Source organism: Solanum pennellii, chromosome 1, assembly GCF_001406875.1.
Source record: "Solanum pennellii chromosome 1, SPENNV200".
NCBI lineage: Eukaryota > Viridiplantae > Streptophyta > Magnoliopsida > Solanales > Solanaceae > Solanum > Solanum pennellii.
In genome coordinates, this window is record NC_028637.1 from 95,650,326 (window position 1) to 95,666,396 (window position 16,071).

A 16,071-nucleotide genomic window follows, 5' to 3' on the forward strand; every position below is an offset into this window, starting at 1 on the left:
CCCCACAATCATCCTCTTCTCTTCTCTGCTTTCACCAAAGCTTCTCATTTTCTTGATTCTTTATTGAAGCCCACATGTGTGTCTATGGTTAATTCTTGTTTTCTTTTTCTTTTTATTTGTTAACGTAATGGAACCGATACGTTTTCCTTAAATTCCTAGAATTTATCTGTTTTTTATGTACCCAAAGTCAACATGCAAGCTTTGAATCAGCTAAATTGATTTATTACGAAGTCCAAGAACACTTTTTGAGGCCGCCCTTTTTAATAAAATTGTTTGTCGAAAAGGGGAAGAAGAAACAAAAAAAATAAAAAATAAAACTAAAGATGAAGAATGATGATCAAGCTCTGTTTCTCTTTGGTATTTCTCTTTCGACCCGACCCAGATGGCAACAATTCCTGTTATGCTCTTCTGGGTTCTTTTTTGGGTATCTTGTTAATGGCGTCTGTGAGGCAAGTTTTATGAATCTCTATTTTTTGTTTCTGCAATTTTTTTTTCCTGCTGTTTGGTCACCAAGAATTGCCCATTTTTTATCTGGTGTTTGGTCACTGAGAAATCATCATAAAAGGAAGGGTTTTGATTTTTTGGTCAACAAGAATTTTCAGTAGTTGAAGTTTTTGTTTGATTCTTTTCCCTTTTTGCATGTTTAGCACTATGATTTGGGCTTAATTTTTTCTCGCTTAAAATGTGTTTGATATCATGTTATGAGTTTCAATTTAAAAAATTGATTATCGTAGAGGACAATACTGATTGAATGCACTAAGTTTGTAACATATTGTGGAGATTCATATAATTGTTGTTTTCTAATTTCTGTATAATGTTGAGTCTTTTTCTTGGGACCCCTTCGTGGTCCATTTCGTAGAAGGATTCTCTTTACTGTTAGATAAAGAAAAGAAATTGTTGTTTTCCAGCTTTTGCCTGTGTTTTCACTTGAAGGGCCCTAGCTTTTTCCTTAATACGCAAGCGCGTAGCTAGATGTTTATCACAGTTGTTTCTGGCTTCATGTTATTCCTGGTACTGGTACCAATTCACATTATATTGGACTTTACTAGTGCACTTGAGTATTTTTCCTTTGTAAAGGTGAAGCTAATTTTAGCTTTTCCAGTGTCATGATTTCGAATTTGGTAAATGCTTTCGAATATCTAGTATGTTGAGGGATGAGTGTGTCGTTGTATATTACTCAGTTTTTCTTAGCTTATAAGCTATATACCGAAGTATTTCTCTTTTGCAGTTAGAGTTACAAAGCATGTTCTGTATCTTTCATGATGAGAATGTTATGAATATGTCTGATTTTACCTTAATTTTCATGATCAACTACAGGAATATGTATATAATAGGCTTCAATTCAGGTAAATTTGACATGTTTCCTTTTAGGATCATCATTAAATATTTTGGACTTGATCTGCATTTAGAGATTAATTTTGTTTGTGGTGGGTATTTGACTAAATGCAGCTACGGATGGTACTTTACCTTTGTTCAAGGATTGGTTTATGTGGCTCTTATTCATTTCCTCAATGGTTTTACTCCTAAGCAAATGGTGAATCCGTGGAAGGATTATGTTAAGCTCTCTACTGTTCTCATGGGCTCACATGGGTTAACGAAAGGGTCTTTGGCTTTCCTCAACTATCCAGCCCAAATCATGTTCAAATCTGCGAAGGTGAATACCTAAGTCAATCCTCTGTTTCTCGCAAAGAGAAGATGCTCGTCTGTCTCTAATATAATAAAATGGCGGAAGCAGCCTAGATGAACTTAGTAGGAAAAGAATACATCAGAGATTTCCGTCTTTGGTAAATATGGTAGACCAATTTTATAATAGATCTCGAAGGACTTGTAAGTTGTTTCCTATGCTAAACTTATCAATAAGAACAATAAGGGAAAAAATAAAGAATCTTTCCTTTAACATATTTTGTGCAATTAGAGTCGTTTACTTTTTATTCTTCATAGTCCAGGACACAACTTGATTTATGATAATCTTGGTGGAATAACAATTTTGTGCGTCTCATTGAATATTGGGAGTAGAAGTTTATTAGTCTGTTATACTTTTACAAGCTTCATGTTCCATTTACAAATATTTCAGGTTTTGCCTGTCATGGTAATGGGGGCTTTCGTGCCCGGTCTGCGACGAAAATATCCACCCCATGAATATGTTTCGGCAGTACTCTTGGTAGCAGGCCTGATTCTTTTCACTTTGGCTGATGCACAAACCTCGCCAAATTTCAGCTTAATCGGTGTGCTAATGATATCTGGTGCTTTGGTTATGGATTCTTTTGTGGGAAATTATCAAGAGGCCATCTTCACGTCTAATCCTAACACAACACAGGTTTAATTTAATGTGCTTTTGCATTCAATCTGATGCTTAATCACGAGAAGAGTCGTTCATGACAAACCTGTGACTTGGTTCACACCTTTAGGATTGTTTGTTTAACCTTTAACTTTAACAGATGGAGATGCTCTATTGCTCAACAATTGTCGGGTTTCCTATCTTGTTTGTGGCTATGATTGTAACAGGAGAACTAAGGATAGCATGGCCTGCATGTGCTCAGGTAATCATCATCAGAAACATGCATCTTGTTTCAACCTATTTTCCTGCTTAATTTGTTTCTTTTTCTCCTGCAGCATCCCTATGTTTACGGAGTCTTGGTGTTTGAAGCCTGCGCTACTTTCGTGGGGCAAGTGTCTGTCCTTTCCCTCGTAGCAATATTTGGTGCTGCCACTACTACAATGGTTTGTTTCTGTCATTATGACCATGTGTATACTTCTCCAACTTGAACTCGCTTGAATTTGTACAATCATTAACTGCATTGACATTATCAGATTACAACTGCAAGGAAGGCTGTAACCTTATTGCTTTCATACTTGATATTCACAAAGCCTTTGACCGAACAACACGGTACTGGATTGCTGTTGATGTCTATGTGCATCATTATGAAGATGTTGCCTGAAAACAAGCCATCACAGCCTAGGCCGCAGAAAATCATCCCTCTTCAGCAAACTGAAAAACCTCGCGAGACTGAAGATGACAGATTTCAGATAGGCATTGAAGAGGAAGAAGAGAAGAGACCTTTTGTCTAAAACAATAAGTAGAGACTCTAGCTTAGTCTATTATTTCAATTTTGATTAGCTTTTAAAGTTGTAATATGGCAACAAAATGGTAGGTTCTTTTTTAAAAATATAATATATATACATATGTATACACTTCATTGCAATTTATCTGAGGAGGTAAACATTTGAGATTTGGTTCTCTAAGGCCATTTAGCCCATCTTTAGATGATGAATATGGATGTAGTAATGTTAATATATGTTCAGACAGTTGGTTAGCCTCTTTAACTTATTTTAGATCTAAGTCGAGTCTTCATAATATCACAACTCCCAAGGTATGATTTAACGTTCAATAACATTCGAGAGTGTTTTAACGATTAATGTGAAAATCTCTGAGATTTGAGATAAAATCTTAGTAGAGACAAGTACTACTAATTTTTTCACATTTCCTCCATAAGAAGATACCCAGCCACTATTATAGATTGAAAGCTTATGACCTTTAATTTCAGCGCGAAAATTATCTTAGACCTTATTTGTTTGCGAGTAAGGAAAGTTTTAGTTGTCATAACTATATCAGTTTGTTTTTCGGTCTATATGATTATGATTATTACGAAGTTTTAACATCTAACATCTATTAAAAAGATTTCTTTTATATTTTATAATCATCACCATTATCATTATCGACAATTATCATCATAACCATCACTATATATATCGACAACCATCGTCATCATTTATCATCACCATGATCACTAATAATCACCACCACTAACCACCATCACTTTATATATCAATAACTACCATTATCATTTATTAACTAATTTTGTAATCAAAATCACACAATTATCCGTCATAATTATCAATTATTACTATCAATAATTAATAGTACTCACCATCGCATTCCACCATCACTATTAGTCATCAACATCACCGATTTACATTAACCATCATTAATCATCACCACCCCCATTTACTCTTGTGTGTATAAATTTTAAATAAATATATTCATATGTATACTCTGATTCATGTATCTAAATTTTTAATTAATAAGTATCAAATATCAGTTCATACATCATATTTTAATAAATATATTTAACATAATTTTAATTTAAAACTACAAGATTACGAAATTTTCTTTTTCTTAAACTGCGGAGTAATATAATAACAAAAAGACAAATAAGGCCTAAAATAGGCTAAAGTTGTTAGTAAATTAAGGAACCATAGATGAAGGGTATTGTGGCTGCCACACGCCGTTTACAAGATGCTAAAAATTGGAAATGGACACGTGACGAAAGAAGAAAGATGCATCGATGACAATAAATAAGAGTTAAACACGTGTACACACCAATTGCATAAGAATATTTTTTTTTGGCCCATTGAAGTGAATTGATCAGAAAAAATGGCGGAAACAGACAACAACGGTGGATTTAGGGCACCATTACTGAGATCATTAGATGGAGAATTGGAGAAAGGGAATAAGGGGAAGAATGGGAGACCCAAAGAGCCATGGAAAGGAGAAGTGGTGAAGAGCATTGTGTATGCAGGGCTTGATGCCATTGTCACCTCTTTCTCCCTCATTTCTTCCATCTCTGCTGGCCATCTTTCCTCTGGTACCCAATTTTGATTTCACATTTCGTCGATTAATTTCGATTTGTATATTCAATGGAGAATATTGCAGCGAGCATACTGTGTTTATTTTTTTTTTGTTTTTGTTGTTGCAGTGGATGTTTTGGTGCTAGGTTTTGCTAATTTAGTTGCGGATGGAATATCTATGGGGTTTGGGGACTATGTGTCAAGCAGCACGGAGAAAGATGTAGCAGCCAAGGAGAGGACAGTAACTGAGTGGGATATCATTAACCAGCACAGGTCACAGAAGGAGGAATTACTTCGACATTATCAGCAACTTGGAATGAATGATACTGATGCTAATACAGTATGTTTTTGAGTTCTCATCAGTTTTAGCTGCATTTTTTAATCCGTCCCCTGCACGAGATTAACAATTTCTTCTGTTGGTGCAAGGTGGTGAATATATTTGCAAAGTATAGGGATATCATGATAGATGAGAAGATGGCAGTACAGAAAGGATTATTGCCACCAGATCAAGCTGACAAGCCGTGGAAGAGTGGGCTAATCACATTTACAGCCTTCATTGTGTTTGGTTGTGCGCCGCTTCTGGCATTCATCGTGCTCATACCGTTCACAAAAAACGACACATACAAGTTCATTGGTGCCTGTGTGTTTTCTGCAGTTGCCCTGGCACTGTTGGGGATAGCTAAGGCCAAGATTGCTGGTCAGAATTATGCTCTTTCTGCAAGCATCACCCTTTTCAATGGACTCATTGCTGGGGCTGCTGCATATGGTATTGGCTGGACACTCAGGAATGTTGCTGGCTTGGAAGAGTGATCAATCACTTGTCACTATTATGTTTCAAAACTGGTCATGGAAAGAGAGAAACACCCAGTTTTAACCATTTTTGTGACCGACAATATCGTGTTCCAAAATGATCTTGAAATGTTACTGTTCTAACTTATGTAGTGAGTAACTTTTTTCTGTCTGACTAATGTACTTTTTTAAGTTAAAAGTTCTAATGTATTGAGTAGAGAAGCTAAGATCAAATTACTTCATGAAAATTGGCTCTTCTTTTTCTCTTTTAACCATTCAGCATTTGGAACATTGAATTTTGCACAATTAATTTAGCTCTTCCCTGATTGAGACAGAAAACACCAATAGACTATCTAAGGGTCTGGGCTTACACACATCTCGACTAAATCTAACGAGCACTGGTGCAATGTAACTCCATATACCAAGCCTTAACACAGTCGAATACTCAATGAAAACAAGATCATTACCAAAACCTTTGCTTAAATAGTCATCATGAATCGTCCCAACTTGGGTATACATCTAGATTCCGTCAGAAAATGCTTACCTGAAATGCAGGCCCAGCTTGTCGTTTCAATCATTACCTAAATATTTGCTCAAATAGCTATCTTGCAGAATGTAAAATCTTGGGTCAGATTTACCTAGAGTTCCTCGGTCAATGCTAACTGCAACGCGTGCTCTGCTTCCTTAATGAAGAGACGAGTTAGTTGTTTCTGCCCCCGCCTGTATATTATGCTAGATTGCTTATTTCTACTCAGCAAATGATTCTGGGCAATGTCACTGGTCCTGGATCGGCAGTAAAGTTAGTTTTAACAAAGTTAAACCTGCCCATGCTATTTCCATGTTGGTAAGTATAGTAGTTTTTGATCATACTCTTTGCAATCTTGTGAGGTTTCTGCAGTGCGAGCTTTCTCGAGTAATTCAGTGTCATTCTCCTCTGTTCCTGAACCCTCTTCCAGATCCAACATCCTTGCAGAGAAAAAAAAGTTTAGGGAGTGAGTAAGCAAGTAAAGAAAAACAAATACATTGTCAACAGCAGAGAGACCAAGCAGCACAAAGAATCTATAGGAAGTCTTTCAATCTACACTACCACTGGCATTATATGATAGTATTAGGAGAAGATTACTTCATGTTAAGCAGATCAACAAGAAGTTGTAAAGCTCCAGAATCTCCACAAGCCTCCCATATTGCTGCTTGAACTTCTGTGTCAGTTGGCTGCCTTTCTCCTCCAGATCCAACAAGCTTTGAGATATACAAAAAAAAATTAGTGATCTGTATGAAATGGTTTTTTCGCTTAAAGCGATTACAAAGATTAATAAGACAACAAGTAAATCAATGGAGAATATCTACTGCTCCCTCTACCATTCAAAGTTTCACACTTTAATTTTTAGTCTTTTCCATGAACAATAACAACTTCCTACATTGTTATTCTATCAAGCACCTTCACAAAGAGTACTAATGTAGCATCTGTACTCTTTTTAATCTAATTAGAAGACACGGCAGTGTTCGCATCTTGGTTTCTAAGGTGACTGCCAAAGGGAGAGCAGAAATACGAGAGTTCAATACTTCTATGAAAAATGATCAGTTTAAATTCCATGATATTTTTTAGTTCATCTATAGCAGCGCTTTTACACATCCTTAAGCATGTATCGAGATTAGTCATGATTGTAGAAGCATTTAGACGACGTCTAGTTCCCAAATTTGGAGAAAATGGATCTAAATAGTAGCAGAAGTCAAAAGAAAAAATCTAATTAACATTAAACATTCGTGAAATTCGCGTGACCAGGTATTCACAGAACTGAAATTGGAGTTGTAGGAACTATTAACCGGATGCATATTTGGGGATTTTGGTTTTTATCTATTCTTTTCCATCTAAAATAAAATAAAATGAAATAAAACCAAGAGATGTTGCTGAAGATGGATCTTACCTCCTCAAGTAGAGAAGAAACATGATAAAGCTCATTTTCTTTCATTGCTAAGGTTCTCAATGCATTCAAAAAGTCTGCAGGAAAAACTAGCTTGTGCAAGTAAGAGGGCGTCTTTCGCTGACCACTCCAACTATAATTGCAAAGTTGACTACTGACGGGTTTATCTTTATCTTCCTCAGATGAGTTGGATGGAGGGAAAAATCCGCGATTTAGCAAACTTCGGGGTAAGAGACATCTCAATTCAGCTTTCTGCAGACAGATATGAGCTTATCACTGCACATAGAGAGACACCAAGCCTGACTCTTACTTGAGAGTTCCATGAGATTATTTTGTAAGAGAAAGGCTGCTGACCTGTGCTTCAAGAAGTTGAGCTTTGGAATCTGAGAAATCAACCTTTTGAATAGCTTCCACCGGATAATGAACCTGAAATTTGTTTGTCCAATTGCACAAGTTTAATCCAGATTAATACCATCCATTAATTGATCAGTTAAAGAAGGTAAGCATCCAAGCAAATTAATGAGGATGAAGTAGTTTAAGGTCTTCACTAAGGATATTCGGCACTAATTCTGATCCATATGGACCTCTTAACGCCAAGTGCTCCATGAGATTCCACTCAAAGAAGGTCTCATAATACTAAAAGTGACTTGATGAAGCACACTCAGTTGTAGCTATGAGGCTTGAAATTAAACATGGACTGGACAGCATACCAAACAAAGGCCCTACGCTAGATATGTTGTTAATGAATGTCAGCAATGCATCCACTATATTAGGTGAAGCCAAATTATGACCTTGAATCAATTTAGTCAACAACGACCTCTACTTCTTAACATGGGTCATGTTGTAACATCGATGAAGACGAGATCAAGCATTCATTGCAACCGGTAATGATTCATAATATTAATTATTCTTTAAGTAGATTACCATGAGGTAGTCATCAGGATTATCATTCATGACGAATCCATACAGGTACAGCAGTTCCTGTCATAAGATAACCACCTATGTTAGCATGAAACATGAAAAGAAGAATAGGGGGAAAAAGATAAACCTATTCTCAGAATTGTGGAAAGGACAGAACAAAGATCCAAAAATGCTTTTCTACAGCTTCATGATCCAGAAAAGGGCAATACGACCAAAAACTGCATTATTTTCTAGACATTACACCAAAGCCAGATAGACATCAGAGGAGAGCTCATCAATATAGCATCTCAGGCACCATTATGAATGTACCTTTCTCTCTCAGCAGGATCCTCTCTCATAATTAGTGATGATGAACAGTGGTAAACATACTAAAGCTACCAGAACTCATCAATGGAAAAGGCCAGCCTTATCAGCAAAATTAAGCAAAGCTATGCTTCCGATGCTAAATTTTGGTGTATGAAATGTCACATAACAGGTGAATGTACCTCATTTCCCTTGTTCCCATAGCTAATTGATATCTCTTTCTCGATCAGGGAAGGATTTTCTCCAGCTTTTTAATCAGGAAGCACACGAGTTAGTTGGCCAACTAGCAAACGGTGTATGGTGTGGATTGGAATATTAGCATATCCTAAAAAAACTGAAATCAAATTGGTTAAGAATTCTACCAGAAAGAAGGTACATGGAGAAAGGAACTCCAGTTGTTGCTCCTGTTCCATCAACTTCCCATGTTGCTGCAGCTTTGAAATCTATGCAGCAATTTCAGCAGAAAAGAAAATAGACAAATACAAGAGTCTTTGTGATCCAACAACAATTACGCATTCCCAATCTAATTTGGGAAATTTGCCATGAAATTGAAGCTGAAATAGCTCTACAAATATATCCATTCTTTACAACAAGTAGTGAAGAAAAGAATACAAGGAGTAAGATATTAGTCTATGAAGAACTACAAAGATCCAAGCAAGAACTTGATTGAGTGTACCCGATTGACGATTGTAGTAAAGCATAAATTGACACTGTCTACTGTCAACAGCTTTCTGGAGATAATAGAGGTGCCTCAAAAAGGAAGCTAAATCTATCAAAAAAGCCAAAATCATAATTTCTTGAAAAGGAGGGTATAGTATGACGGTTAACAACAGCTGCACAAGTCTTGCAATTGGAGTCAATATTATGATACTTTCTCCTAATTGAAAAAAGCTCTAAGAATAACTTTGTTTTATGGTCCTGGAGGTACAAGATAGCTGAAGCCAACGGAAAAAGGAAACAAGTGAAACAAACAGCCTCTAGAAATTACTGATTTCATAGGAGAAGCAAGATGGAAGACGTCTTTTAGCTCGTTCTGTGTATTTGTTGGCTCTATTACATCCATATAATCACACTAATCAGTCAGAAATAATTAAATAGTTCAAATAAAGAACCACAGAGCAAAATATCAGTGAACTAATCTAGGAATAGGTGGTACCGAAGGACTGCGAAATTACCATGGTTGCAAAAATCAATGCCTGGGACCAGACCTTCCACCCAAACTATCTCTCCTTGTGAAACAGAAGCAGCAGAAGCAACTTTATTTTGGAGTGCATCATATTCGGGTACTGAAATCATAGGTATTTAAATTATAGACAGAACTAGATCTCAATCTACCAAGAAAGAATAAGGTTCCTTAATTGGAGAGCGGACATTGCTGGAAGAAACATACTAAAGACAATGAACATTGACCTCACCTTTTGCAGACTCTCCATTAGATAAACTGCCACAACCATTAGTTTGTGTTGCAGAATTGATGACCTTGCTAGAAATGTCACTATCTTGTCCTTCTGAATTCATAGGAAATATATAGCAGCGCGGAAAAGGGATATTTAGTGCTCGACTCCAAAATATGGAGTTTGCCCTATGATGTCCACGAGATTAAAACGTGTCAGCAGCTTACATAAAGTTAATATAATATTGAACTGTGAAGATGAGGGCCATTGTTTAGGAAGAGAATGACTGTCTAGTTACTAGAAAGATGCATACCAAAGGAAGTCTTCAAACTTCACATCTCTGCCAAAAAAGCAACAAGTTCAGAATAAGATTTCTAAATAACCGGTGCACTTTTAAAGTCCAACACATCATAAAAAACACAAGACCAACATATTGGGATAACGAGCTGTTCAACTTCAAAAAGATGAAAGTGCCAACTAAAGAGTGCTATGTAACACTGTTTTCACTGAATCTAAGTATACTGTATACTAATACAATATGCATTCTCCACTATACAATGGTGAGTACAGCATATAGCTTTTTATCTAGCATGAATCGTTCAAGAAACCATCAATCCATCAGTCGTGAATGCAGCATAAAGGCCAACCATGAAGGCATTGAAGTACGTATTATGTCATTTTCCACCTGAAGGAACACTGACGCCTAATAAGATTATGATTGGAAGTACAAGCAAAAAGCCAAAAGGTCTCCATAGTGACAAAAATGAAACTGAGGCTACAAAGTTTTCCTGTATGCATAGATAAGAAGTGGTTAGCACGTTATGTAACATCCTTTGCACCTACTCTGAACACAGTTATGCACTATGTATTCTCCCATGTAAAAATGGTGATTAGTGTATAACTTTGTTTTAGCAGTATAATATTGTGCAGGCAAGGGTGAATTATACACTTACCACTAGTTATAAAAGATTGATATGGCACATACCTTTCTGGATGTCCATCGAGAGTTAAAAGCTTCTTAGCCAACCTTTTCACCTTCTCATCAAATAAAGACTGCAATGTTTTTTTCTGCAACAGAAACCTGCTTTACGTGCTTGGTAGAGAATGTGAAGAACGAATTAACATTCACACTGAAGTAGTAAAACAACAAGCTATCCAAATCCAAGAGGAGAAGAATGCCGTCAACTCATTTTCTTAAGCTCACAATGGCATAGTGGCAGGTATCACTTATCAGAGATTTATGTATGGCCAAATAGAAAGACCTTATTAAAAGTACACCATACATATAGAAATAATACCTGCAACTGAGCAGCCCGATACAATGTGGTTCCTTTAAGCTCTAAAAGCTCGTCTTCAGAAAACCAAAGTGGATTCCCGAATGTGGTTGGAAGCATATCAAAGTACCTGTAGTCTTCTAGCAATTATTGCCTTAGTTTTCTGATTAGAAATGAACACTGATTAATTTAATACTTACGGCTTCCATGAAGAGTTTTCTCGTAGGTGCTCCACGGTTAGAAATAAGGTAATCAAGAGTCTATCATCTACTTCCCCTTCCTCAAACATAGCCCTACATTCAGGTCCAAGAAGAGGATCTTGAAGTACACTCATTGGAGTTATAGCCAAATCTAATGGAACCACCAGTAGTATCCCTGATACAAATTGACACAGCAAAATAAGCACCTGCATGATTGAGAGGAATTTCCAATTTTTTCCCCAAACATTATACTTTTTCATCGATCACAAAACAACACTACTACAATACAAATGAAAAAACGCCCCACTATACAGGATTCAATACAGATTTTCCTTCCGTTATTTTTTATAAGTAATGTTTTACATAAACACGAGTACATCTTTAAACAACAAAATCCTATATACAAAAGGAAAAGATGAAATAAAACTGGGGACCAGTAATTTCCAAACCACATTAAACAGAACCAAAGATTATTCCTTTTTCACCAGTAGCAGAGGATCATATTGAACAATAAGTGCTCCTAGAAGAGTCTTTCAATCAATCAAAACATTTACAGCTACAGGCTCAAAGAAAAATAACAGAAATTTATATGAATATCGAGAATTTTGATACTCAAACTCCAGAGTTGAAATAAGCAGTATCTCCCTCATCTTCCTTCACCCTAAAGACCCAACAGAAAAAAAATAATATAACTTTCACAAAGAAAAAAATGAACAATAGAAACCAAGATAACTAAAAGAGCTCTCTATTCATCTAAACTTGCTTTCTTATCGACAATTCCGCATTAACTTACCAACCAAATAACCTTTAAACCAAGAAATGCTGCCAAAATTAAACAGTTGGTGCAAGAAAAAGCAAATAAAAAAAATGAAAAAAAAATCAAAACTTTACCATCAGATGCATGATTAGATGAGAAAATTCCAAACCCTTTACTGGATTCACTGTATTTGATTCTGCAACCACGTAGTTCTGCTCTGTTTAACTGAATTTGAAGTCCAAGTTAGTGACCCATTATCATTTATGTAAAATTATGTTAAAAGGGTATAAAGATAAGTTCTCAAGAAACAATTTTGGCACCTTTAGCCATTGAAGAAACTGGTGGAGCTTAGCTTCTTCAGGAGTCGCCATTGCCGAATACAGTGTTGGAGATTCTGTGTCGCTCTTCGAAGAAAACAAAAATGTCGTGTGAAGGGCTTTGATTAAGGGATTGATTAGTAAACTACCCTCAACTATTTACGAGTTAATAATGCATCCCTTGTGATTTCCAAATGTTACTTAATAGCCTTGTAATTTAATTGAATTAGCCAATTAGGTACTATTTTACAGTTCACTCTTATAATCTTGATAGTAAGTACTTCAATTCTTTTTTTTTTAGGTCAAAGGTGATCCACCTCCTTATATGATGGGGATAATGCAGGGTCGGCTCGATTATAAGCCCACTAAAATCTCAATTTAGTATTTTCATAATTTAATAAATTAATATAAATATCGAGAAATAAGAAATTAGTGAAAATGATAAATTATCAATCTCACTAAATTAAAGTCTCATATAACATATTGAATGTACAAGTGAGTACAGGGGCGGAGCCGGCCAAATGGTGTCGCTTGACACCCTTTTGTTGGAAAACTTGTCACTTGTGTATGCATATACATTAAACCAATTTTTGACCTGTGGTGTCACTTGCCCGGGTAGTTTATGTTGGAAAACTATACGCACAACGGAAGCAATATCAGAATTATATTGCTTACATGAATAGTAGATAGCTAATAACGTTTATGCTAGAAGTATTCCAGCAGCTCCACCCCTGTATATACTAATAATTTCATTTGTTATTGAGCTTTGTAGGGCTGAAATAAATATAAAGCCATGGAGAAGTGCGATTAAGGACATAAAAGAAGGAAACCAGAGAAGGATAGAGCAATAAAACAAATTAGAAAAATCTGTTGAATAATATTCATTCAAAAAAAGTATGACATAGAGTAAATATAACTTTTTTCTGTATACGAGCAAAATGTTCATTTCTGATGTTTTTTACTACATGATTTTTGCTTCTCTGGTTGACTTAAATTCACTATCTTAGAAATTAGGATTGTAGGTAAGCTGGTGCTTTATCATACGAGCAATTTGGTTTTGTCCATCTCATTCGTTGAAAAATGAGTTTGAGATAATTAATTACTAATCCTAATACCTAGTAAAATAAATATTATTTCCTTTGTCCCATTTTATGTGTCACTTTTCGCATTTCGAGATTCAAATAAGTTTATCTTTAACTGTAAGTTTTTCATAGATTCTTTTAGCATTTTGAATTATCAAGTGATTTATAGTACTCTTTACGTAGTTTACAAATATATAAATTTCATTTAAAAATATTTGAAGATTACTTAAGCAAATGTCAGGTCCAAGTTAAATTGTTTTGACTCTTGGAAAACGAAAAATGTTACATAAAATGGGACAGAGGGAGTGTAAAATAATAAATTATATCTTCATTTTTTAATGTAGACAAGTAAAAGTGGACGGATGAATTTATTAATTTATTGGGACATAAATTCCCTCGTGTAACTTGTTACGAAAAGTCACTTACACGCTTATACTGTTGTGACGACCTATTACACACCTGAATTAGTGAACTTATTTCAACTTTGACGCACATACAACCACTCACATGATGAGAAAGTGCTTCACACTCGAGCTTCATCATCACCAAGTCACTGTCATATCAATAATTACGTCAGATTTTTTAAAGAAAAATCCATGTCACCAATTTCTTCTTCTTTCCTATTCACCATCAAACCCACCACTAAATCACTACCATTGTTGCTATTATCATCGAGTTCACTTCTCCACCATCATTGATTTCACCACCGACAATCAAATTCACCAACAGAATCGTTCCACAACCACTGCCATCATAAAAAATCGATAACAAACTTCATAAATTAAACTAAATTCATCATCAAAATCATATCACTATCACTGAAATTCATCACAATCATAATTATAAATTCACCATCCACATCAAAATCACGAATTTCATTGTCATCATCGAAATTAAAATTCATGCTATAGTAATTTTTCACCCATCACCAAACCCACCACAAATAATTATCACAATATTAAAATTTTACTCAAGCTCAAAGAGGAGGATTGTGAAAATTTACAATATCTATTTGCAGATATTTTGAACAACTTCGATCTTTGGCGATGATTTCTATCCTATAATGTTATTTCTATTTTCCATCGATAATTTATCATAAAAAATAATTATTTTTCAGGTTAGCAATAACAAAATAGTGTTTGTGAAAAGAAAAAAATGAAGGAAGAAGAAAGGTATGGGTAGCATGAAGGAGAAGGGTGGGGGATGGGGAAAAATTATGTTTTTTTTATTCAAACATGTCTTTTTTATTTTTTTATTTAATTTTATTTTCATATCAGCTTTAAAGGTAATATTAATTTCACTTTTAAATAGTATAAATACGTAACAGATCGCCTCAATAGTTAAGCATGCAGCTGACTTTTCGATATAAATCAAGTATTGAATTTATATTTTTTCTCTAATTTATTCAAATGGATAAGATCGATCTAGGTGGGAGAGAATCTTTGATGCAGGTCCATACAAATTATTAGTGAAAGAAGCCTATGTTTTTGGACTCATGGTGCATTTTATTTTGACAAAAAAACAAACCATATATAATAAAAAGAATAAAAAATACAAGTTAAGCTAATTGTAGATAAATATCTTGTGATTAAATTAAATTAATATCATACATCCATACCTGACTAAGAAAGTTGGGATTTCTTTGTACATATTGTCTTGCACCTAAAAGGCAAATCAACTAAACACCAATTTTTAAATACACTTAATTAAACCTAACGCACTTACTAATCATTTTTATGAGAAGTTATAATATATTATTACCAATGAAGTGGACAAGAAACTCCCAAAAAAATAAAAGAAAATCTTAATCGCACATGAGAAAAGTGGTCCTAGTTGTAATATTATATTTGCTAATGACTAATACTTTCTTGACAACTAAACTTAGGTTTTAGGTTGTCTATATTTGTCCCTAACAATTGGAGGACAATATATAGCTTTATTAAATTAATAAATAATTAACAATCCATGTTGATTTTTGTTAGAAAATGACTTAGATTTGGACAATTGTACGTAACCTTAGGATAAAAAAAGAATATTCCATTTTCAATCTTCAACTATTTCATCAAATATATAATATTACTTTATAATGATATACATTACGCATTTTGAATAACGGAGTATATTTTTACATGTTTTATTGATTGTCATGTCACTATTTGAGCACGGTAAAAAGATGAGTCCGGAGCCTAAAGGGTAAAAAATGTTAACAAAATTTTTAAAATATTATATGAAATTTTTTAAAATCAAAACAGTAAAATCGCTCACGAAGTAGCAATTTTGTCCGCCGAAAAAAAACAAAATCGCTGCTATAGCAGCGATTTGTTAAATTTTTTTTATTTTAAAGGAGCGATTTTCAAAATATTTTTTTTGTAACTTTTTTAGTATGCAGCGACTTAAGTTTAAATTATTATTATTTTTTATTTTTTGCTTCTTTTTTTTTTATAAAAAGTTTAAATAAAAAAAATAAATTATTTTTTAAAATT

The 16,071-nt window shown here is 34.6% G+C and overlaps 3 protein-coding genes across 6 annotated transcripts; 2 read left to right on the plus strand and 1 right to left on the minus strand.

Annotated features, from left to right (window-relative positions):
• Nucleotides 1-6: 6 nt before the first annotated feature.
• Nucleotides 7-3,243, plus strand: LOC107013709 (UDP-galactose/UDP-glucose transporter 4-like). Of its 2 annotated transcripts, none has more exons than XM_015213587.2 (7): nt 7-449; nt 1,318-1,346; nt 1,450-1,654; nt 2,075-2,317; nt 2,439-2,540; nt 2,614-2,721; nt 2,812-3,243. In XM_015213587.2, the coding sequence occupies exons 1-7, from the start codon at nt 324-326 to the stop codon at nt 3,067-3,069; spliced, it is 1,071 nt and encodes a 356-aa protein (XP_015069073.1). In that variant the 5' UTR covers nt 7-323; the 3' UTR covers nt 3,070-3,243. The 2 variants fall into 2 exon arrangements, with proteins under 2 accessions (XP_015069073.1, XP_015069079.1); XM_015213593.2 differs by lacking the exon at nt 7-449 and adding an exon at nt 470-1,011.
• Nucleotides 3,244-4,374: 1,131 nt separating this feature from the next.
• On the plus strand, nt 4,375-5,666 carry LOC107008207 (membrane protein of ER body-like protein). Its single transcript, XM_015207136.2, has 3 exons — nt 4,375-4,646; nt 4,758-4,969; nt 5,056-5,666. Exons 1-3 carry the CDS (start codon nt 4,436-4,438, stop codon nt 5,437-5,439), a joined length of 807 nt encoding a protein of 268 aa, XP_015062622.1. The 5' UTR covers nt 4,375-4,435; the 3' UTR covers nt 5,440-5,666.
• Nucleotides 5,345-12,727, minus strand: LOC107008205. 3 transcript variants are annotated; one of them, XM_015207134.2, is made up of 17 exons: nt 12,510-12,727; nt 12,324-12,414; nt 11,433-11,607; nt 11,257-11,362; nt 10,944-11,026; nt 10,272-10,298; nt 9,980-10,146; nt 9,740-9,850; nt 8,927-9,007; nt 8,747-8,811; nt 8,265-8,321; nt 7,695-7,766; nt 7,344-7,592; nt 6,542-6,657; nt 6,289-6,384; nt 6,057-6,201; nt 5,345-5,469 (listed from the first exon to the last, which is right to left on the minus strand). In XM_015207134.2, the coding sequence occupies exons 1-16, from the start codon at nt 12,558-12,560 to the stop codon at nt 6,057-6,059; spliced, it is 1,692 nt and encodes a 563-aa protein (XP_015062620.1). In that variant the 5' UTR covers nt 12,561-12,727; the 3' UTR covers nt 5,345-5,469. The 3 variants fall into 3 exon arrangements, with proteins under 3 accessions (XP_015062620.1, XP_015062619.1, XP_015062621.1); XM_015207133.2 differs by lacking the exon at nt 5,345-5,469 and adding an exon at nt 5,657-5,962 and having other exon boundaries at nt 12,510-12,725; XM_015207135.2 differs by lacking the exons at nt 5,345-5,469; nt 12,324-12,414; nt 12,510-12,727 and adding an exon at nt 5,657-5,962 and having other exon boundaries at nt 11,257-11,369; nt 11,433-11,574.
• Between the last annotated feature and the right edge of the window lie 3,344 nt (nt 12,728-16,071).